The sequence below is a fragment of the Cynoglossus semilaevis genome, chromosome 1, assembly GCF_000523025.1.
Source record: "Cynoglossus semilaevis isolate Cse_v1.0 chromosome 1, Cse_v1.0, whole genome shotgun sequence".
Taxonomy (NCBI): domain Eukaryota; kingdom Metazoa; phylum Chordata; class Actinopteri; order Pleuronectiformes; family Cynoglossidae; genus Cynoglossus; species Cynoglossus semilaevis.
This window is the reverse complement of record NC_024307.1, coordinates 8,224,567-8,247,551: the sequence shown is the minus strand read 5'-3', so window position 1 is coordinate 8,247,551 and position 22,985 is coordinate 8,224,567. Positions and strand designations below refer to the sequence as shown.

The 22,985-nt window shown below is 39.8% G+C and overlaps 1 protein-coding gene across 2 annotated transcripts in view; it reads left to right on the top strand.

The window, feature by feature from the left end:
• begain (brain-enriched guanylate kinase-associated) overlaps positions 1-22,985 on the top strand; it is a 36,629-nt gene that overhangs the window by 5,836 nt on the left and 7,808 nt on the right. Inside the window, exons 2-5 of one of the 2 annotated variants that reach the window (XM_008308905.3) lie at positions 7,300-7,556; positions 10,278-10,439; positions 11,652-11,718; positions 21,675-21,782. In XM_008308905.3, the coding sequence (XP_008307127.2) occupies positions 7,486-7,556; positions 10,278-10,439; positions 11,652-11,718; positions 21,675-21,782 (408 nt within the window). In that variant the 5' untranslated portion in view covers positions 7,300-7,485. The remainder of the gene's footprint in view (positions 1-7,299; positions 7,557-10,277; positions 10,440-11,651; positions 11,719-21,674; positions 21,783-22,985) is intronic. The other variant, XM_025054338.1, reaches the window with a different exon arrangement.

The window sequence follows — 22,985 nt, the reverse complement described above, 5'->3', positions numbered from 1 at the left end:
CTATGTTGGATTCAAACAGTCTGTCACTTCAGTGCATCTGCCTGGAAACGCAGGTATGTCATTACATATCGTGTTGTCATGGCAACCTGAACAATGCTTAACTCATTTCTAATTCCTCTTCTCGAATTCAAACAAAGAGAAAAATGATAAAGAAATAAAAAATCTAATCTCGTCATCGATTCCAGACAGATTTAAATGTAGGCCACTTCTGTCAGCCATGCAGCCGTGCCAGCCGTTATCTAGCCCAGACAATTGGGTGTGTCCCAAAAGGAGTGCACATGGAGACAAGGAGAAGTTTTTGGCAACTACACCAAGTGGAGCTGTTGGCAGTATATAGATATCACTTCAAATGGTCCATATTTCAAACAGATGTTTTTTTAAAACATACTTTAGGGTGAAGTTGGCAAAGCTGTGGCCCCGATCTAGCAAACAGCAACATGTAGCCAAATATAATTTACCTGTCCCACGTGTTGGCTACCTTGACTGAATGGGTTATTTGGGTTGATTTGACTTGATAAATAGGACTTGATTTTTTTTTTTTTTTAAATCTCGAGTTTCTAGTTTTTTAAAAATATATATATTCTGATATCTAGTTTAATAACAGTATCCTACATTTTTTATATAATTCAAAATAATATAAACATAAAAAATAAATAAAAAATACACTGTGTTGAACAAGAAAAAAAAACTAAGCACTAAAAATTATTTTTAATTGTTTTTTTAAAAAGTGCAAAAAAGAATCACAATCTCCTTCATTTTCTTTCCTTCTTTAAGGTGAGTTGTTTTTTTGGGGAGGATTTGTTTGGGCGACAACATGTTGATAAAGTTTGGAAACCTGCTGTAGACAGATTGGAAAGCTGAAGACTTCCCATGAGGCCACCCTGGATGTTGTCTGTTAAGCATGCGTGTCTTCCTGCCTTCAGCCTCCGACTTAAAAAAAAAAAAACGTACACTTGACTAAACTGAGTAAAGTCCTGATGCTTAGCAAATCTTTTCATGTCTTGTGGCAAACGTGACCCAGTCAATTCAAAGATGTTTTGCTGTATATGCAAGACCGGACTGGAGAAGCTTAAGAGTCTGTCAGAACTACTCTGTATGAAGTCGTTAAGGCAGCACTTCTAAATATAGCTCCCACCTATTGCACATTCCCAACACAGCCATCAGGGGCAGTTTAGGGTCCAGGGTCTCATCCGAAGGACACTTGGACAAATGAAGTCAATTGAACTTCTACCAGCCTTCTGATTAGAGGACGACCTGTTTAACCTCCTGAACGACCTCCGCCCCAAGGTGTTAATGAGTCACCGCCCAGCAGGAAAAAAAACCTCACGATGAGTTGATTCATAATCAGCAGCTTTTTTTTTTTTCTTGAAGCTGGAAGACGACAATATGGTTGAAACAATGGAAGGGCGGTCAGTGAATCAAGTTGTTTAGACACTAGAATTGACATCATCTGCAAACAGGCGAATTCACGTGTCTGAAACAACGCACTCGAATCAATGCAAACACAATCAGGGACACATTTGGACAATGCAGCTCAACAACCGATCCATATTTCCATATTGACCAATGCTTTGTTTAAGCAGTGAGTGCAAGAAATGAACACTTCTAACACTAATGAACTGTGCAGGAAAGACATGTTTTTAAACCATATTTACATTTTTGGGCTAATCTCGTACAGTTGATATCTTTGTTTTAGCAGCAAAAGTTCAGTTTTTTGTTGAACCATTTTATTGTTTGTTTTTTTCTTGTTTTTTTTTTTTTGGCTCCACGGTGTCGAGACTAGACAGATAATTAGGGACTGAGAGCCTGCTTTGTGGTAACTGGTGTCGAGACTAGACAGATAATTAGGGACTAAGAGCCAAGAAAGTATTGTAGCGATTGCGTAATTGACAGTAACTAATTATATATGGGTAAAAAGTATTACTTGTTTGATTATATTGATTGTTTGTTTAAAAATTAGAGCATTTTATTTTGGGAAGAGAATTTTACTTAGACTGTTTAAATGCCTTTGCATTCAGGTTCATGTTCTCTAGTACAGTTCCAGCCTTCTTGTGTATTTTTTAATGTGTATTTAAAATGCAGTATAAAAGTTTAATCAGTATCAAGGCCACAGTTTTCTTGCTGAACCAATTAACGGTTCTATGTCTTTTGATATAGGGACAGAAAATAAATTACTGATAAACAGTGTAGATCCTCAGATGAAGATCTGACTTCAGGCAGAATGTTCTGTTGACTAATCATTCTCATTGCTCTGGTGACTAAACCCACTGGGCTGTTTTCTGGCCGCTGGTAATGGAGCATGCACAGGAGACTGTTGTATTACTGGAGTCTTGCATCAGGAGAAGTGCTCAACACATGGCTCACAGCCAGGCTTGGCTCACTGTAGTACAACCACGCTGGGGAAATCACCAAACAACACTGAAAAACTTTCAAGTTCTAATCCAGGGTACGGTACTTCTACACGTTTGGTGTTTGGTCAGTTCCTCTGAGGTGTAACTGAAGAATATCCCTGCTGAAAATTGTTTTTGTTTGTTATAAACTTGAATCTTATAATATTCTATAATTTAGACAAATAGTTGTTGATGGAAGAGAATTTGTTGGAAGGCACCAAAGTCTTATTTTAAAGAATTATTACCATACCAAAAAGGGAAGAAGAAGCAGAGGTAATGCTGTCAAAAAGTCAAATAAATTCTTATATCAAATCAGCTCTTTTATTAAATATGTAATATTTTTAATGAGCAGAATTAAAACCATTAGCCTGTTCTGCATCTTAGCTTTGCTTAGCCTAGCCGTTAGCCTATCTGAATCTTTGTACATGGTCGATTCAAAAGTTGGTCATGGATATTATTTTGTTGGGTTCACAGAAACAGACAATACTATTGAAACTAATGAAAGTCCCAATTTTACAGGGAGCGTTTATCTGAACAGAATCTACTTTAAAAAAAATTTTAAAAATTAAAACACTAACACCTATCACCTATACAGATTATTTATCAGTATATATATATGTTATCTGCTGGTCGCATTCTTAATTACTAGCATGCAGGTTTGTAAAAAATTACTTAAATTGAAGACGGCAGATGCTGTGCATTAATTCAAGAACAATTGCTTCAGGGGTTGATTTTGTAACAACAATTAATTATCCAAGCATGAGACATTACATCTAGCAGACGTCTCCTAAATGTATTGTAACGCAGTTATGTCTAACAAGTAAAATGCCTCTTGTTGCGTTGTATCTGTACTAATATTCTGAGTATCCTGACTGTAAATGAGGAGAGTACAACCTAATGACTTGGTCTCTTTACTGATCATTGGGTTGGGCTTGCAACTAGTGAAACAAATGTCAAATATTTTAACTATTCTCCATGTGTCATACAGTAAGTTGTCTTTGTTGTGTATTTTACTTGTGGACCTTCAAACAACAGCTATTTATACTGTAATAAACCAAAGGTCTTTTTTAAGAGAGAAAAACTAAATGTAAGAGAATTAAATTTTTAAAATGCCACAAGACACATTACATTCTTCTGTGGGCTGTCCTCTTTTCAAATTGTTCTCCCTCAGTCTTTTCTTTTATCCCGACCTTCCCTGCTTTACAGGAAGTCAGTTGGGAACGAGGCTGGAAAACAATAGCGAGGCAGAGACAGTGGCACAAAGAAAACTGGCATTTTGAACAATGCTGGCAAGGAGACTTCTTTTCCACGGATGTTAATGCCAAAGCAGTTTGTCTCATTTGTAAGAAATCCGTTGCTGTACTGAAGGAGTACAATAGTCACTGGCACTTTGACACTGCAGTACAAATTACATATACTTTATTTTTTTAAGCTAAAGGTTGGGTATGCCGGCTTTAAACTGTTACTCAAAGACAAAAAAAAAATCTTATCTTAAAATTATTATTATTATCTGTCACCGTATTCAACGGTGTTTGAATAAAGCTCAGTTTCTCTACTTTTGGGAAAGTAGTTTCATAGGAGAGAGGAAGTACCGTACATGGGCCTAGGGTTGGTTCTTCTCCAAATGTCTTTTCTTCTTAATTCATACACTGAAAACCTGCACAGACAAAGCTGTTTTTGATTAACCTGTTATAAGCTGCTGTAGAAATGGGGAAATAGCAGCGTGTCTATCAGGAGGTTCTCAATGGACTTCAGTTTTTATGTCGATTGTTTGCGTATCCAAAAAAAACAAAAAAAGAAGAAGAAAAAAGAAAAAAACCACCTGAGGCGCTGAAATCTGCTGTTTATCTCCCTGGAAAGGTGTTGTGACAGAGAGAGGGTAGAGTACTTCATTTCCACTGCACACTGTGTGCATGTGTGGATGGATTCTGTACAACTACTATTCCTCATGCCACTATTCTCTCTCTCTCCCTCTGTGACTTGCAGATAAGGAAACGGCTACAGCAGCCATAACAATGTTAGCAGAAACTGACATTGTTTCTGGAGGAAGTGGTAAAGGAAGATTAAAAATAATAAGCAACGGTGCCATTAGAATTTGCAGTAGGCTACAAAAACATTCATTCCCGTTTTTTTTTTTTTTTTTTTTGTTACTCTGCCACTCTGCAGGGACTGATAAAAGTTACGCTGCAGGCAATCCCAGCCTGTATTTATGCAGTTATGCTTACTTAATGGCTCTTAAGGACCGGATGTTGTCGGGTTTTAAAACCAAATTTGGACTAAATGAAATGTTTACTCTACGGATGCACGGACTGCAAACACACAACACATAGTTTATATAAAGCCGTACTGTTGGGAAACAATGGAAATGAGATACTGATCTGTAACAGATATACTGAGCACATCAAGGCAGATGGGTTGGATGGGTCAAGTCAGTTTTGGACGATGGACGGATGAACAGAAGTAAGTGATGGATTAATAGATCGATGGATGAATAATGGATGGATGGATGGATGGATGGGCAGAATTCACTGAGTAAAATCAGTCTCACCATCCACTTTCCACTTCCTAGTTTTCATGGGCCCCACATACAGATCTGTGGTGTGAGGCCAAGGCGAAGGCGAAATGCATTGTCAACAGAAAACCATTATGGACGGAGAGCTGGGTGGATGGAAGTTGTACAGTAACTGTATGTCTTAGTAATTAATGTAAACTAATCCCAGTAAGTAAATTCACTGACTTGAGTGATTCATTAAAAACCAAAGGGTCCGTAAAATGGTTTTCACTACGTAATGACAGCTGCACATGATGCAGGGCCGAGAAGCTGATAACCCATGACAGAGTGAAAATGACAGTACACAGACGGCAGTAATCCGGCTACAATATAAATGATTGGAAAAGCACGGACTGCTGGTTTTGTCAGTGCAAACAGAGATTAGGAGATTATTTTATTGTGAGAAGTACAGTTTGGTTCAGAGTGTGACTTTAGTTTCTGGAATTCAAATGTTTCCTGACTGCAGAGAGATGGATTCAAATGTTTCCTGACTGCAGAGAGAGAGCGGAGCAGAGATATTCGTTACAGATACTACAGTTTGGCTCCTTTTAAACGTATAAGCTGTATTTTATAAACTCAGTTTGCAGAAGGCCTTACAGGAGGTAGAACACAATTATATCAGCAGGACTGGTCAAATCCAGTGGCATTAAGAGAGACCTGCACCCAGAAAGGTTTATTTTGGCATTTTATGATTGCCTGTGGCAGGTTATTAAGCTGTTACGATTCAGACGTGCCCCGAGTTCAAGCCACAGCGCCACGAAGCAATGATGAAGGATGGAAATGGAAATGTGTGCCTATTCATCATGCGACTGATTTATTGTGCTATAACCTCTGTGGTCAGCTGGTAAATAACTCACTGTTCTGTACAGTACTGCAGTGGACGGCGGCTTTATTGACTTGTTCCAAACAAAACATCAATGTTCATTCAGAGCTAGAGATTTTTTTTTTTTCTCTGTGCTTTTTAAGTAGCACTCAAGGGAAAAAAATATCTATTCAATAATTCAAAACTCTGAATCTAATTTCTGGATTTTGTATTTTTTATTTTTACTAACTAACTTCATTTCGTTTGTTATGAACTCATTTGAACAATCGATACCTGACGCACACTGTAAAAAATGAGGACACAGCAAAGGTTAACTCATAGGTCACTTTCATTTTTTAAAGTTTGGAAACAGAGAACACTGAGTGTCATTATTTAGGACGTTTATCACTTTGATCCATCACAACAATAATTTCACCATCTCTCTGCTTATCGTTGCTCGAGTACACAATTGTGAAACTCAGGCTCACGGACCAAATCTGGCCCCTGGTGTAATTATATTAAGGCCACGATTTGAAATAGATCAGATCAAATGTGTATCAGAGCCACTGTATACTGGCAGGATCTGTAGTATTAGAGATGTATGCACGATTATTATAGCACATATATTTTTGGTTGTTCTTTTGTTGGCCTGTTATAAAAATATTTACATGAAAAAGGAACTCAAAAGGGTAGAACTAGAGAGAGACATATTAAGACACATGTCCTAATTTCTCATGTGTTTCCAATATTTAGGTTTGGTTGTACCAGAGTTAATATTTACGCAAAACTATCTGGAGAGAAGGGAAAACACTGCAGTCAACTTTTCAATAAATAACTGAAGTTTTTAGAGCCTCTTGTTCATGCGCTCACCAAGCTAACGTTAAGTTGCACATTAATGACTAAAATCCATCAACTCTGAAATATTTTTTTTTATTGCATCATTTGGATCAGTCACAAATAAGAGCAAGTGTAAAACACAAACATCTACCTGCTGTCGTACTGTCGCAACATTAGGATAAAATGAGTTTTTGGTCAGACTCGTTAATATTTATTTTATCAGAAGTAAACATAATTAATTGTGATTAATTCTACATAAATCATGACCGATCTTGACAACTCAATGATATCTTGAATATTCTTTTTTTTTTCATTAAGTGACCATCATTTCAAAAATCAGTTCTTAAACCCCTAATAAAAATGAATTCTTCCTTCATAGATTCCTCCAGACTCTTTATCTTTTCACAGGACAAAAATCTTTTTTGCTATTTTTCCACTGAAAAACTGAAAAGGAAATCCATCTTCGTGTGTAAAGACTGAGCTTAGTTACTGAATATGTACAGAAAATGTTTTATTACTGAAGGTGTAACATTGTTGTTCACAGTAAACACTGATGGGTTTGTTTATTAACCCTAATCCAGACGATCCACCAGTTCTGCTTCAAACCAGCTTATTTTTCCCACTGCATACGGGCAATAGTTCTGGAGTCAGCAGAACTGAGCGTGCAGCTGGATCTGTGGGACTTCAAAGCTGTTTTTTTTTCTCTGCTCTCTTGCCAGGGTCAACGCAGATAGCCAACTCCTATCTGCCTCCCCAGGCAAGACTTAGACTTCAGACTGTTTGTTTGTGGTTAGTGTTCAAACTTGGCTGCAACATTTGGCGGCCCGGCATCAGCATCATCATCATCAACTACAGCAGCAGCAGCAGAGGCAACAACACATGAGAGCTGCGGCACAGAGAAAAATATGAAAAAGATATATATTGGCAAAACTGCCCTCAAAAGCCAGAGAAATGGTTGCAAACATCAGAAACGAAGGTAAGACGAGCCGGTGCGGGGGAGGAAGTTGTCGAAACATCCGCTCCGTGGAAAATTCATTGAATTCATTTTTGACTAATGCCGATTGATTCTCATCAGGAGATCATGGCCATTAAAAAGCTATTTAAAACATAATGTGGCATGCCTTCATTTCCATCATTCCTCTTCACGTCTCCTGTCATGTATCACAAAAGCGAAGACTGCACTGAATTTTTAGAACAACAGACTGGTGAGAAAACCATTCTCAGACTTAATTAAACTAGTGATCAGAGCCCAGAGTTAATTTTTCACATGAAAACACAATAGCTCTGTGTGATTTCCCAAGCAGCTTTTAGCACAGACCAGGCATGACTAAAGCCCAGCCTGAGGGGGGAGTCGTACCATAAACAGGTTTTATGTGCGCTACAACTTAAATGTGCATTATTTACGGCCCACCAAGACAATCAAGCCGGATGAACAAAACGTACGAGACCGGGGTTTAATTTCTCTGGAGGAATGTAGCCGCCTTTTCATCGCTTTTTGCGTTTATCCAGTGGTGCTATTAAACGCCTAGTGAATTCCAAATTGACCTCCATCCAACTATAAAAACGTTAGTGTTTTGGAATCAAGTGTTTCTAATATTTCTGTGTTGTTTTACTTTAGGTTTATAAAATATTCACAACTGGGTAGTTTGAGTTTAATTACACTGTAATTTGAATAAAAGCTGACATCAAGTCTATTCTGTATGTTTGCACTATCTATCTATCCATCCATCCATCTATCTACCCAACCATCCATCCATCCATCCATCTATCATCCATCCATCATCCATCTATCCATCTAACCATCCATCCATCCATCTATCCATCAATCTATCTATCTATCCATCCATCCATCTATCCATCCATCCATCTATCCATCCATCCATCTATCCATCCATCTATCCATCCATCTATCCATCCATCATCCATCCATCTATCTATCCATCCATCATCTATCTATCTATATTTCTCCCCAGGTACCTATAGGTAGTTTTGAGGTTGCTAACTCTGGCAGTTAGCCATCATTCAAGCTAGTTATTTAAACACAGCAGGCCACAGAGACAGAATAAATCATTTAATTGATTCCAAAGATAATTGAGCAGTTTTTCCCAATAATTCATCTCCCAGATTCCAATGCTAACAGGCTAATGTCTAAAATAACTTTTATTTAGAAAAATTAACCGAGCCTAAACAATTCCATCGGCTTCATAGAGTCAATCCTGGCGCTATCGGTCCTCAATACTGCCCAGCTCTGGCCTAACTGTCCCTGATACAAACTACAACATAAAAAACATAGGCTAATAGGCTAGAGATTAGCCAGTGCCCTCTTGTGGCCACAGACGATATGGGGTATAAGGATGACCAGCCACTGTAACAAACAGATGTGCGTCACATTTGACTATTGATTTCAGTCGGATTCTAATGTGGCTGCCCTTTAAATATACGTCATGACAGACGTCACCTTTTATTTACTTTATTGGCTACCTGATGATGTTCAATCAGGTAGTTTCCCCCAAACCAGGAAGAAATTCAGTCAAATTCACATTAGCCAAAAAGCGGACATCACTGCAGTGATGTAGCTATCACCTCTCCAGTGATTCATCTGCATAGAGCGGAAATAAAAATCCCTGACCGTCCGACTCTAAGGCAACATCTTTAGTCCAGATTTAAAGCCAGCAACCTGCTGACTATTCAAAGTTCAGAGTTTAAACCAAATACTCACGACTAAGCCCACTCACCGTTCCGTGTACTGGCACAGAAGTACTAGTATATCTGTGCGGAGCAGCTCCCCCTCTTTAGTGCTAGCCTTCACACTGAGGCTCTGGGCTGAGGTTAACATGGGGCTGCTCTCATTGTGTCTGCTGGATAGCAGCGCTGAGCCATCAAACCTCTTACTAAGCCACATATCCATCAGTCTGGCAACAGGCTGAATCTCCCAGAGTGGACAAAGCCTCTTCTCCCCATTCCTGGCCTTTCATTACCACATCCATTCCCTGAGTGGAGCCTGTCAGAGTGTGTTCATCAACACCACGCTCAAACCTGCTTCAAACGCACACCTCATCTACTGCTCACAGACCTGGTATGTTGTTGTTGTTGTTGATCTCGGTGGTGAAACTGTGCTACTCTCACCTCTTTTGCTCACTTGTCGCCCTCTCTCATGCTTCCTCGTTACTCCCGCGCCCTCTTTTAAAGGTTCACTCACACACCAAGCCGAGCCTCCTGCTGCATTCTCACCTTTTGTCCTGTGAATCATACATGCTCCCTGTCCACAGGCAGAAACCCTTTCATTTCCTTCAAAGGTTCGTTAGGTAGGGTTGAATAAGTGAATTCACCATCACACCACTGGGAGCAGGTTTCCCAGCTCGGCTGCTTTGCCTTGAATGGGAAATGATTAGTATTCCTCCTCCATCCATCTCCGCCCTCTCCTCTCCGTCGGCCTCACAGGCTGCCCCCTATCTGGGACCTTTCTCACTACAAACTGAATTACACTTCAACCACACTTCATCCCATTCCCCATCTCTGGCACAAACACATGCACACTTTAAGTCTACACTCAATTGACCAATGTTCTGCTAGTTTCTCCTTCCTCCTCCTCCTCCTCCTCCTCTCTCTCCTGGGCTCTGAGACTCTGACAGACCTCATTACTGTTACTTTACCTTCAGAAAACCTGTCTTTTAAACTTCTTCCACCATCTGTCCAGCTCTCTACACGACCACAAGGATGACCTCCGTAAGCGCCTGTCCTACACCACCCACAAATTAGAGATGGTGGAGACGGAGTTCGAATCCACCCGGCAGTACCTGGAGACAGAGCTCCGTCGGGCCCAGGAGGAACTGGAGAAGTTTACTGAGAAACTATCCAGGTGTGAACGCTAATATAATAATAATGTTCAGCCTTCATGCTTTTTCATACTGTCAGATAAGTGAACATTGGTTTTAATAAAACAGTTTTTCCCTAGATGTTTTTTTAAAAGGCCAAACAACAAAGAACATTTGTTATTTATCAGTTTTACCAAACAGTGTTTATGGTGAATTTGGTAGAAATCATTAGCAGATTTTAGAATACATAAATATGATATTTTAATAATTTAAAATTTTTCTAGCTTCAATTTAATTTTATTGGTTAAAGTGCATTAAATGTTGCTCAACTTTAGGCCTAACCTTTTTTTTTTTTTATGCGACTTTGGTCAGATTTAATGACATAATCATAAATGTTTACACTCAAAACTAATTAATTTAAATTGATTGGCCCTAAGGTACTTTATACATTTACCTCTTTAATGAACTATATTTTATCGAAAGGTAATTAGACACATTTTATAACCTAATCAAGGTCTGAAAAGACAAAAGGTGGACAATATTTAATTAAATTATGTCCACGGTGGCGTATATGTACGTGTGTGAGTGTGCACACAAACGGTTACTCCAAAGATTTATGGCTATTTCTGGGTATTACGAACAAATATACTGATTTAGTGCTTCTCATTAACATTCTGCTCACGAAACATCATAAAAAACCCAACGGCAGGACTGTATATTATGGGCTTTTTTAACAACCCATCACTGAAAAATATGTCTAACATAATCAGAAAGGTTCTAAAATGAATTCGATATCCAGTGAACTATGACCTTTTGTCACTAACACTGCAGATCAGGCAGTTTGATTCAAGTATATAAAGCATCGTTGACAGCAGAGGTCTGAAACATGATCTGAAGTCAGGGATAAGAAATTCAAGACATGAGTTTGAATTTTGGTTGTAAGACAAACCATTCCAAACTATTTGATCAGGCTGCAGTGTTTTTGTCTCTGGCTGTGTTATAAATAGACGTTCTATTAAACATGTCACTTCTGTTTTAAACTAGGAAGAGTAAATTGGACGAGAGACAGTGTGAACCTTTTTAAACATTCACAGGAGACTCGCTCTTCCTGCTGTGCACAAATCCCATCTATCTTCTTCTTCTTTTTTTTCTTTTTTCACAATTAGCAGAGGTCAACTTTGCTTTCTGCCTAATTTTAACTGTCTGAGTGATTGTTAGAATCTGTTTGAGTTTTCTTTTCTCCTCCTGTTAATTAGGATCCAGAGCAGCTATGCAGCTCTGCAGCGGATCAACCAGGATTTGGAGGAGAAGATGCACAGGACGGTAAGACACTGAAACACGACCGCCGTGACACGACAACTTGTATCTCACTGAGAACAGTTAGCTTACAGAGCAAAGATGGACATAAGGATAACGAACCTGAAGATACATTTTCAACAGTAGAAACAGAGGTTTAACACCTACAGATGTTGAATGTTAATGTTTTATATCAGAATCAGAAATTACTTTATTGATTTCCTGAGGGAAATTCCTAACGTTACAAGACACTCCCGGGTGAAAGTGGGAAAAAATGAACAAAGATAAATTAGAATAGAACAAAAAATGGAAATTCCTAACGTTACAAGACACTCCTGGGTGAAAGTGGGAAATAAAATGAACAAAGATAAAATAGAATAGAACAAAAAATAAAATGTAAAAATAGATAGAAAAAAAAGTATAAATGACACGGTTAAAATAAAGCATCAGTAGCAGAATTAGGCAAAAGAATTAGCTAGATGCACCATTGTACACACATGTCATACTGTTATAGTCTTGAATATTGCAATGTACTGTAATAACTACTATTAACCACATATAACAACGTCTACTATTGTGTTTATTTTGAATTTCCTCTTCTTGTTGTGAATATTAATAATTATTCTCAGATCTTTATAAACAATCATTGTTAGCATCAAATAGCTATATTGCGATACAGTACGTGGCTCCTCTCAGCTACAGCTAGCTGCTCAGTGATTATTGTGGGTCAGATAACAGCACACAAATTAGTGTAATCCACTGAAGCTAAAAGCTGAACATATTGTATATATATATACACTGTATAATAATTGATTTATTTTAACTGGGAAAATGTAATGAAATTATCTGAGCTAGCAGTAAACAGATATAAGGTGAGTTAGCATGTAGCTTATTACAGATAACAGCAAAGAAAGGTTAGTTAGAAAGGTAAGCCAGTGTATAGTTTTCAGCAACTAGTTGCTAACCAACATGTATAGTTTTCAGCAACTAGTTGCTAATCGAGGAGCAAGGCTACCGTTAGCTGTTTTTAGGTCTTAATGATTGCAGGCTACTAATGGTTTAAGACCAGTACACTGTTAGCGCTGACTTTAACTTCATCTTTATCTTGCACTTATCTGATGCTAATTTCCAAATGCAGCTACTGTTAGTAGTTTTGGAAAGCGGCTAAAAATAAAGGTGCTTATCAGTAAGAAAACCCAGCGCCAACAACTACATCATGGATAGAACAAAGTACACACTCTTTTTTTTTCCTGTCTTGTTAGTACATTTTTCCCCAGTTATTTTTAGTAACGTAAATGATGATGGAGTAACTAATTTTAACCATTTTGCCCCGGGCATCTGAGTCCCTGCTGCTTGTATAGCTTCACAGCTCTGTGAATAACTGTACATTCGTCTGTTTTCTCTCCGAGAGCTCTGTTTGTGTGAGCGCCGTGCTTGTTTGTGTTCATATTAGCAGGAAGCTCTGAATCCTAATGGTGTCTCTGAGTAGCACAGCTCTCACCATGACCCCTCTTAATAGACGTATGAAGTCCTCGGTGATTTGAGAACTTATCCACGTAGCAGCTGGACACACAGACAGCAGAATTCAACATTATCTGACCCTAAAGCTGACCTGGAATCATTTATTCATGACCAAGAAGTCCTCCAGTTACTGTGAAACCAAGCAGCTCTGTATCACACTCTCGACATGCTTTTCCTTCGAGATCTAAACCATATGGTTAACAAAACAATTGTCATGGAGAGGTTACAGTTTGCTCAACTTTGCAACAAATACATATAACTAAAAAGTCACCAGGTCATTGTCGGTGGAGTAAATTACTTATTGTTTCCTCCTTAAATTTTTTGTTTTTACTTAAGAACCTCCTTTAAAGATGACATTATACGAGTAATTTCAAGAGGTGCTTATCTGAACAGACCGACAACTAACAGATAAAAGACTGACACAAGAGGAAAAAAAACAAAACAATGACTATTATGAGTTCACGCAAGTTCACGTTTTTAGCAATTTAACATGCAAAAAAAATTAGCTTTGGATACATTATATTTAAATGTCAGAAAGCCATCCTTAGAGCCGTTTTTAAACCCAAAAGAAAGCAAACGCCTGGGTTTTATATTCAACATATGACAATATGTTGACTATTTTTGTACTGTTAGAGAAAAAGCTGTTGATGTAGGAATGGCTAGAAAGGGCTGCAAAAAGTCATCCCTTAGAAAACATTCACGAGAAGGTGCCTCTGGTCTGGTCAGCGCTGACTGCAATCGTCCTAATTTGTATTAATTACTCAACATGAAGGGGGTCGTGTAATATAATCTACATCTGCATAAACAAACATAATGTAATTACAGTATTATGTTAAGTACAGGCACGGATGCTGGGAAGGTTTGGCTGCGGTTGAAAAGAAGAGAAAATAGTCCCAGACTGAAGAACAGAAGAGTCTCGATGAAGGAAAACCTTCAGATTTCTGATCACACTGAACGACATGATGATGAGCAATGGTTTCGTGCATCCAAGAAGACTTTAGAGAATGAGGATAATAATGATGTCCCCCCCTCGCCCCCCCATCATTCCCTCGGCCTCTCATGTGAAAAATGAGAAAAATGAGAAATCTGTGAAATCGATGGGAGCACACCTGTTTAGCAGCTGGACCACTCTCTTCTCTCTCTGAGCAATTACATGATCAAAGGCAGGAAGCACAATCAATGTCCAAAGTAATTGGTCTTTTCTGCCGTGCAGCCCTGTTAGAAAACTGTTAGAGCTAACTGCTGTCCTGATCACCTCAGCAGCAGCTGTCCAATCACATCAGCTGGAGAGCTTTCTCGGGAGTTTCCCTCCTCGCAGCCTCAGCTCCAGGACTCATCAGACAGAATCAGGGAAGATGGGTCGGTTTCACGGTAGAGGACCACTCTCATGACTTACGCCGTGTCTGATTACGATGGATCGCAACCTCGTCAGGTGTTTTGATCCACGATGTTTGTTTGAGCCGCTTATAGAAGATAGGATGGGAAAGATAGAGGAAACAGTCGGATGAATTTGAAGGTTTCACATGATTGTTGTTGTTGCTGCTGCCAGAAGTTGATGTTGAACATTGTCCATAAAAGTGAGACTGATGTTGAACATTGTCCATAAAAGTGAAATGTCCAAAGCAGAACTAGATATTTAGGGACACTGTCTCTTTAACTTGACCATCCAACTCTACATACATCACTACTATATCTATGGTTCTTTTATGGTTATTTTTACAGAGTGACTTAGAGAACCACCCGACAACAGTCGACCTAGAAGAGATAAACATACTGTAGACAGTAAGCGAGGGAAGGACGAGCTAGCCTGCGATTCCAAACCCTGCAGCCAGTGTTCCAAAATATACCCAACACCACGACGGTGAGAATCTAATAAATCTGTAAAAGCAGCAAATTGTCTTCTTTTTAAACACTTCTGACTTGTTCTCAATTATCAACTATTAATTTCCTCCACTGCAGCAAAACTTGAAGAAGAAAATTAAACTCATTAGGGTTTCGTCCCCCCCACCCCTACCCGGAAATATAATCAACAGATGTGACAAAATTCATTATCGTGTCCACAATAAGACCTGAAACAAATATTAGCATTGAAGTCTGATGAAGTCTGATACGGCCTGCGTTGATGATTCGAAATTGAAACAATGACTTTGTCCTCCTACATATTTGGCTCTGTATATATATATTTATATATATAGATTATTCAAATATACAGATCACAACAATCGACAGCGATGACGAGAAGACACCGCCTTTATTTGAATGTATTGCAGTGTACAAATCCCCGAGTTCTGGTCCGTGTTGTTGAACCAGCGAGGCATGAAAACTGTAATAAATCAGCGCAGACGTAAAGCAGAGCGTGATACATTCAGGTGACAGCCAATAACAACAGCATCTGTCTTCGCTGTGTTCTCCGTCTCGCCTCGCTGACATCCCCACGTTATCCTTCTTGCTTCGTTATATCATGACGACACTGAGAGCTCAAAGTACCTTTCCTGCACGACTCATTACTGTTGCACTGTACCGACATACATCAGTGTAGTCATGTAAAAACTAAAACTGTGTGATTGTCTGTCCAGCAGAACAGTCAGGAAGAAGAAATGCACTTTTCATAGCTAGGGAAGGTTTTTTTTTTTTTTTCCTTTCTTCTTACAGCGAGGGATTGCCTTTCTTTTGATGTTGTGTCACACGCTGACATTTCAAAAGTCGGGGTGCGCTCCTTTGTTAAGAACGTTACAGGCAGTCAGTCGGCAACAAAGGCGGCTTCAATCAAATCGAGCACATAATTAAAAGTTCTGAGAGGCCCCAGGCAGCAAGGTCAGCTGAAAAACAGCACAGGATGAAGCTGTTTCATAAGGAGAGGAGCAACAAATGAACAACTGAAAGATGTGACGAGGTGCTTGTTGTAAAGAAACGGCGGGGGCTTCAGTCAGGACTGATCTGGTCTGCAGATAAAAAAAAAAAACTCAACTGATGAATTCCATGTTTGTCCTTCCAGGACGAAAAGGCATAAGAAACAGTTGTTGAGGAATGTTTTTTGTTACTTAATACAGATAAAAAATATAATTTTAAATAATTTTTTTAATCATAATCTGTAATGTAGGACTATAAACGTTTCCAAAGCTTTTAAAAAAACAAAAAGAGAAACCCCCCCCCCCCCCCCCCCCCACAGCCCCAACCCTCACTCCGCAGGACACAAAACAATGACTTGGACTTTCTGCAGTATTGTACTGACACAGTACCATGCATTAAGGACACAGAGAGGAATTTTCACTGGTGTCTCTGTAGACACATCAGTGTTAGTTTCCCTTCCAGTCATCTGTCTGTTGGTCATTTATCTTCAGGGAACCAAGCCAGCGCCGGTGTTTACATCTAAAACTCCTAAAACAAATTGAGACATTTTTGCAAACTCCAAAAAAAAAAAAATGTAAATATTACTGTCATTATTGACAAATTCTAGGGCTACTCTATTACAAGCTTAAGTGGTGCACAGATTGAAAAATAAAAAAATTAACTTTTTTTGGCTTTTGACCCCATTTTGACGTCACAAATTTCTGGCGACCTCAGAGATATATTAGCAGCTGTCACTCGTGCAGTCGGCTGACTGAGGCCATCAATCAAGACGCACCAGCTTAGATACTGTTTGGCTTTTGACCCCATCGGCTTTGTCCCTTTTTCAGGGATTTCCATCTCTCCCTGTTCTCTGTATCTTCTACTCTGACTCCAACTATCTGCATGTCCTCCCTCACTGCATCCATATATCTCCTCTCTTTCTCCTACCTGGTAGCTCCATCTCTAACATTCTTCTACCAATGTATCCTCTGTCCCTCCTCTGCACATGTCCAAACCATCTCAATCTGGCTTCTCTAGCTTTTTCTCCAAACCTTCCTGTCTGTGTTGTCCCTCTAATGACCTCATTCCTGATCCTGTCCATCCTTGTCACTCCTAAAGATACTTGAATACTTAAAGATACTTAGATACTTTTATATGCTGCAGTTTAATTTCTATTAAATTTCTATTTTTCTTCATGTAAGTGTAAGAATGCAGTTGTTTCAGACTGTGTAAAGCACCACACAATCTGAAACAATTATTGATTTATTTAACAAGGACAAGAAGCAAACGCCACATATTGGTCAAAGTGAGAGACATAAATGTCCTCTGAGTCTGTACTAAACTGTACCACGTCCAGAGTAACAGTGTAGTTCCATCAAGTTCTCCCGGGTCCATAGATGGAACTATTTCAGTTTCAGAGTTTCTAACCACTTCAAAACAGACCAAACGTAACTGTGAATGCTCGTAAACGAAGGTCAATTCTCCTCATTTTCTGCACTAAACAGACTAAACAAAGATGTTTTCTGTCTCGAGGTTGATCAATGGAGTGATCAATAATGAAATATGACTGTGAGACACAGCGCTCCTCCCAGCGTCCCAGAGTGCCGCTGTGTTTTAGCTTCCTGTCCAGATACATTCATCCACTGCCTGCCATAAACAATCTGCATGATTAATGTTATTGATGAGGCAGCTCCGGTCTAATCCACGAGGCTTCTGAACGGCACTGTTTGTCAAGGCTGTTGTAAAAACATAATGGGATCAATATCGTTTGGTCTGGAACACAACGGAGAACACACCAGTGTTTGTAAAGTGATGTACATTCCATCTGAGGTTGCCGCACAAAGTCTGTGCTTGTAAATACTTTATGTGTGGCTCTGACGGAGTGCAGTGAGAGCGCGGCCATCAGACACGTCGCCGAAGATTTAAAGAGTCTTTATCTGTTGTGTGTTGGTTTGAAAAATGCTTTTTAATCGGTTGGGAGAATCTGATTTGATTAGTTTTGTCTTTTTTCTCTCCCTCTCCTAAATAAGACCTCATTTAACTGAAGTGGAGCTCTCTGCTCCCTGCTCTGAGGCAGTAATTGCATCTCCTGGGATTAAAGCTTCATTTCTCCAGTGAGGAGGAATGAATCAGCGGCACAATAGCTACAACAAAACACATTTGTGTGTGTGAATTTTTATTTGATAGTTTTAGTGCATGTCGTTCAACAGATCATCATTATCAAATATTAAAGCTGTAATCTTGTCAGTTACTGGTTCAATAAATATGGGCAAAAAAAGATGGTACAGAAAGTGGGTACAGAGATTGTTTGGTGCTGGAGACATGGACGTGCCCATGGACACAGACATGGACATGGACGTGACCATGGACAAGGACATGGACATAGGACACAGACATGGACATGGACGTGACCGTGGACATGGACGTGACCATGGAAAATGCTAAATGAATGCGAGAAAGAAGCTCCGGCTCCTGAACAAACACTTCACTCTCCACAGACTAGAACCTCCAAGAGATAAATGTCATTTGGACTGGATGTATAAACAGTTTACTCTTTCATACCAAAGTCTATAGATGAAATCAGAGATTTCACAGACAGAACAAAGAAGTTTTTGATCCACGACTGCTTTAATTAGTGAGCTCAAAAAGTGTTATTCGACGCCTGCGGGGTTTGAAAAGACTTCTTTTAAATTTACCTCCGTGGCACAGACCTTACAAATGAGGCGGTAAGAGACCAGGGCACTTTCTGTTCCGCCGAGATAAAAATATTGATTTTCTGTATGAAGTTTGTGCAGGAAATTCAGAGATTTAAACAAAAATAACACCGTCCTCAGACACTGTAATCTTAGGCTGTCCTAGATATAATTAGACGGTCGCAGCATTGAATATGAACATGTGTCAAGTTTTCATCTAATTAGGCTTCAAGATGTCCGCACCACCCTTTCAGTTGGTTATATTTAAATTCCACTAGGTTCTATTTCTTCTTCTTTTTTTAAAAAAAATTGGTGCTGAAAAGATTATAAATATTAATAATACAGGAGCTGCAATGCGATAAGAAACAATATCCCTTCTCATCCACCTTCAGGTCACGCTCTTCAAATCAATATTTGCATATTTATTCACCTTAAAGCTGCTTTCCTTTATTTGCGGCACCAACTGATAAGAATGCCCGGCTGACAGGCTGCATATCTGAGTGAGTGAAGGTGATGGTGTGATCCTATTGTGTTTTCCCTGACGCTGTAATTAAATTTATACTTTCTCTTCTCCACCAGAATCCATAAAAAGATCACGGTCGCGCTTTAACACGTATCATAACCGCGGAGTACGAGACAAGAAGCAGCAACCCCCAAAAAAAAAAAAAAATCAAAAAACTCACACAGACACTTTCTCACCGCAATTTTATCTAAGTGACAAAAATTATTTTGGAGTCCATAAACCATCACATTCATCATTGCTGAGATAAAGACATGGGGAGCAATTACACACCGGTGAGATTTCCTGACGATGCGGCGGTGGCACGGTCAGCATCACCAGACACATCCAGAATAATGAGCTGCGGAATGAGTGAGTGCCAGAGAGCCCGGTGTTTTGACAGCTGATTAATGAGACGCTAACAGAATTGGATTTGAAAATCAAAGCCTGGTCTATCGTTTAAACTGACATTAATTGCCACCTATTAGATTGGCTACGTAGCCCTGCATTTCAAAAACAATCGCCGGTGTGGAGAGATTAGAGGAGAGAGGAGTGAGAGGGCGAGTCAGAGCACAGAGTCGTGTCATTTGTCACCAGCTGCTGCTGCTGCCTGCCTCCTCCTGCTGCTGCTGCTGCTGCTGCTGCTGATGATGATGATGATGATGCTGCTGCTGTTGCTGGGTGGCCTGTTGTACAATTACTAACCTCTCTGTGTGTGTGTGTATGTGGGTGTGTGTGAGTTCAGGTGTAATAAAGACTGGCCAAAAAAGAACATTTCTCAGCCAACAACAGCAGCCATTACTGGTCCCTTATGGCTGCGGCGTTAACTGCAACCTGCAATAAAATAGTGACGGACAAAATTAAGAAACTCATAATAGTCATTTCAGCTCAGGGTCCAGTAAATCAAGTGTGTATGAGCCAACAGCTGGTGGGTCGTCACTGTGTCTTCGTTCGGCTGTTGTTTTCAGGGGTCGCAGCCACAGTGGCTCATCTTCCTCCATCTTGTCCTGTGCCCTGCCTCCTCTGCCTTTTCTCCAACTATCTCGACGTCCTCTTCACATCTTCACTCTCTCTCTCTCTCTCTCTCTCTTTCTCCACACGTCTTGTTCCAACCATCTCCACCTCCATCTCCCCAACTTTATCTCCAAACTGCTCCACCTTAACTTAACTGATCTGCTCATTTCTAACCCTGTTCATTCTGGTCACTCCCAATGAAAACCTCAGCATCTTCATCTCATCACATCATAGCAGATCTCACTACTGTTTCATAAACCTGACCTTTCGACATACTGTCCATTTTCTTTGGATGGTTGACGCTATCTATTTAAACTCATCCACCTTTTTTACCTCTACACCTTCATCGTCACGCTCGTCTTACAGGACCATCATCCTGTAAGTTAATGTTAATGAATGCCATAACAAACCCCGCGGCTAAAGAATTAATTAAGAGTAAGAATCAATGACAGTATAAACACGAGCAGTCGTCGTGGAGTTGTGCTGTTGCCTTAAAGCCAACTTGTTCCCCAGTTGGTGAGTTTTAACGCTGTGAACGATGGAACAAGACTTTCCTTTTAAATGTATGGCCGACGGCAGCATAACCTCGAAACACTGTAGATCAAGGTCGTCGTAAACTATAGACCTCCTGTGTTTTCAAACCCAAGATTAAAAATAATCTGCAAACAGAAACGTCTCCATATTTACAGAAAAACAAAGTTTCATTAAAAAAAATAATCTCCCAAACACCCCAAAGTGTTTTTAATCTCAGGCTTCATTAATCTTAATCTTAGCGTGGGCAGAATATGAACGTTTAAAAGCACACAGTTTCCTGAGAGCATCATTAAATATGGAGACATGAGGTTTTCTACCCAATGATCTGATCTAAATTTTGTGATAAGGCGTCTTACAATTCGATTTTTGTGTGTTTGGTAATAGAGGTTAAAAAAAAAAACATTTAAACGTGAACTAGACCTCAGGACAGTCTGACCAGCACTAGACGAAGCCGTTATCAGACGCCGCTGTCACTGTGCCTTTTATTCTTCGACAGAAATTAAAATAAAAGATGAGAGTGTCTCTTTCTCAGTTCCTCTCGTTCTCTTCCTCTGTTTCTATCGCCTCCTAACTCCCTTAGCATTTGATATGAGATGAACTCTGGCAAGTGTAATCTTATTTTAATTAAGACCTGCTGCTGGCACCAGCCTCGCACTGATAGGAACTTCAGACTTTCTTCCCCCCTCCCCCCCTCCCCCTGTGATCTCCGTCTCTCCTCCAACACTGGCTCTCTCTCGTTTCTCCGTGTCGTTATCTGGACCCTCGACTACTTCCTCTCACCCTCTCCCCCTGTTCTTATCATGTTCTCTGTCTACAGCTGTCATCCTCTTCCCAGCATGTTTTTTTTTTCTAACTTCTCTTCTTTTCCTCTATGCGTTCACATTTTACTGCAGTCTCAGCACCATGAAGAGGAGAAGAGAGCCCTCAGCCGAGAGATCATCGTCCTCAACAACCACCTGATGGAGGCCAAGATGACCATCAACAAACTCAGAGAGGACAATGTGGGTACACACGAACGGAACGTTTCATTTCCACCCACGTCTCTGACATCACGGGGCATTAGCCGTCTGCTGTGCTGCAGTTAGGGTCGCTGCTGTTACTGTCATTTCACTAGGGGGCGATGTCAGTTATCGACGTTCAATAACAAATAAAATAATAAAACAGCGCAAATATAATCAATGAATGAACAAAAAAGAGGAAAAAAAAAGTAAAAACAAAAACATCGTTTTTGACATCATCTACTGTAGGTGTGGGCCAGATTGGGAGGAGCTTGCGGACCAGGAGTGGCCCCCGGGCCGTTTTTTTTAATTAAGAAACTGGTTTTACTCCAAAAGACGAACTAAATTTCCGGTCTAATTACTTTACTTTGTTGCTCAATCTAACACTGAAACCACGTTGCTAGGTCCAGTTTTTATATGCAGTCTATGATTTAGCTCCAGGCTTGAAAAGAAGCCAATTAATCGTACATTAATTCAAAAGTACCACACTTTGTGATTAGTAAGCGGGGACTCCGTTTAATATGTAGGCTTTAATATGTAGCTCATTATTACCTTTCCATTCACAGTCGCTCTGTTTAATTCAACAGTAAAGCAGCAGGAAGGGAGTAGGTCCTATATAGGAGTGGGGGGGGGGGGGGGGGGGGGTCATAATCCATGCATGCAAATTGCGAGATAATGAACTCCAGTCTTATACAAAACCATGAGAAATTAATTACTATACTTAGAATACATAGCAGTATAGTATAGGGGTAAGACCGTTTCTTCAGACCTCAGGAAAAAAAAAATGTTGCCCTGTTTGTTTTCCCACTACACACGCACACACACACACAACTCACAGAAGCTTAGACTTCACAGGAGACCCTGAGAGCCGCGATGGTTTTGAACTATCCACAATAACAACAGGGACCACTAATGCCCCCCTAGTGTCTGAAACAAAGAAACAAATGCCCAGTGACGGCTAAATGGTGTGAAGGTTGAAGCCGTCACAGAAACAGCTTTGATGTTATTGGATTTACTGTCACCAGTGCAGCAGGAACTCACCTTTCATATGAACAGATTTCACAGTGGAGTCGGAGGAAGAGAGAGGGAAAAAAAAACAAAAAACACCCACACAAACACATGCATACACACACACACAGAAAAACAAACCTAACTGAGCATCTGCTGTGCGAACAGACCACCCTCACTTTTTAACTCCCAATCTGA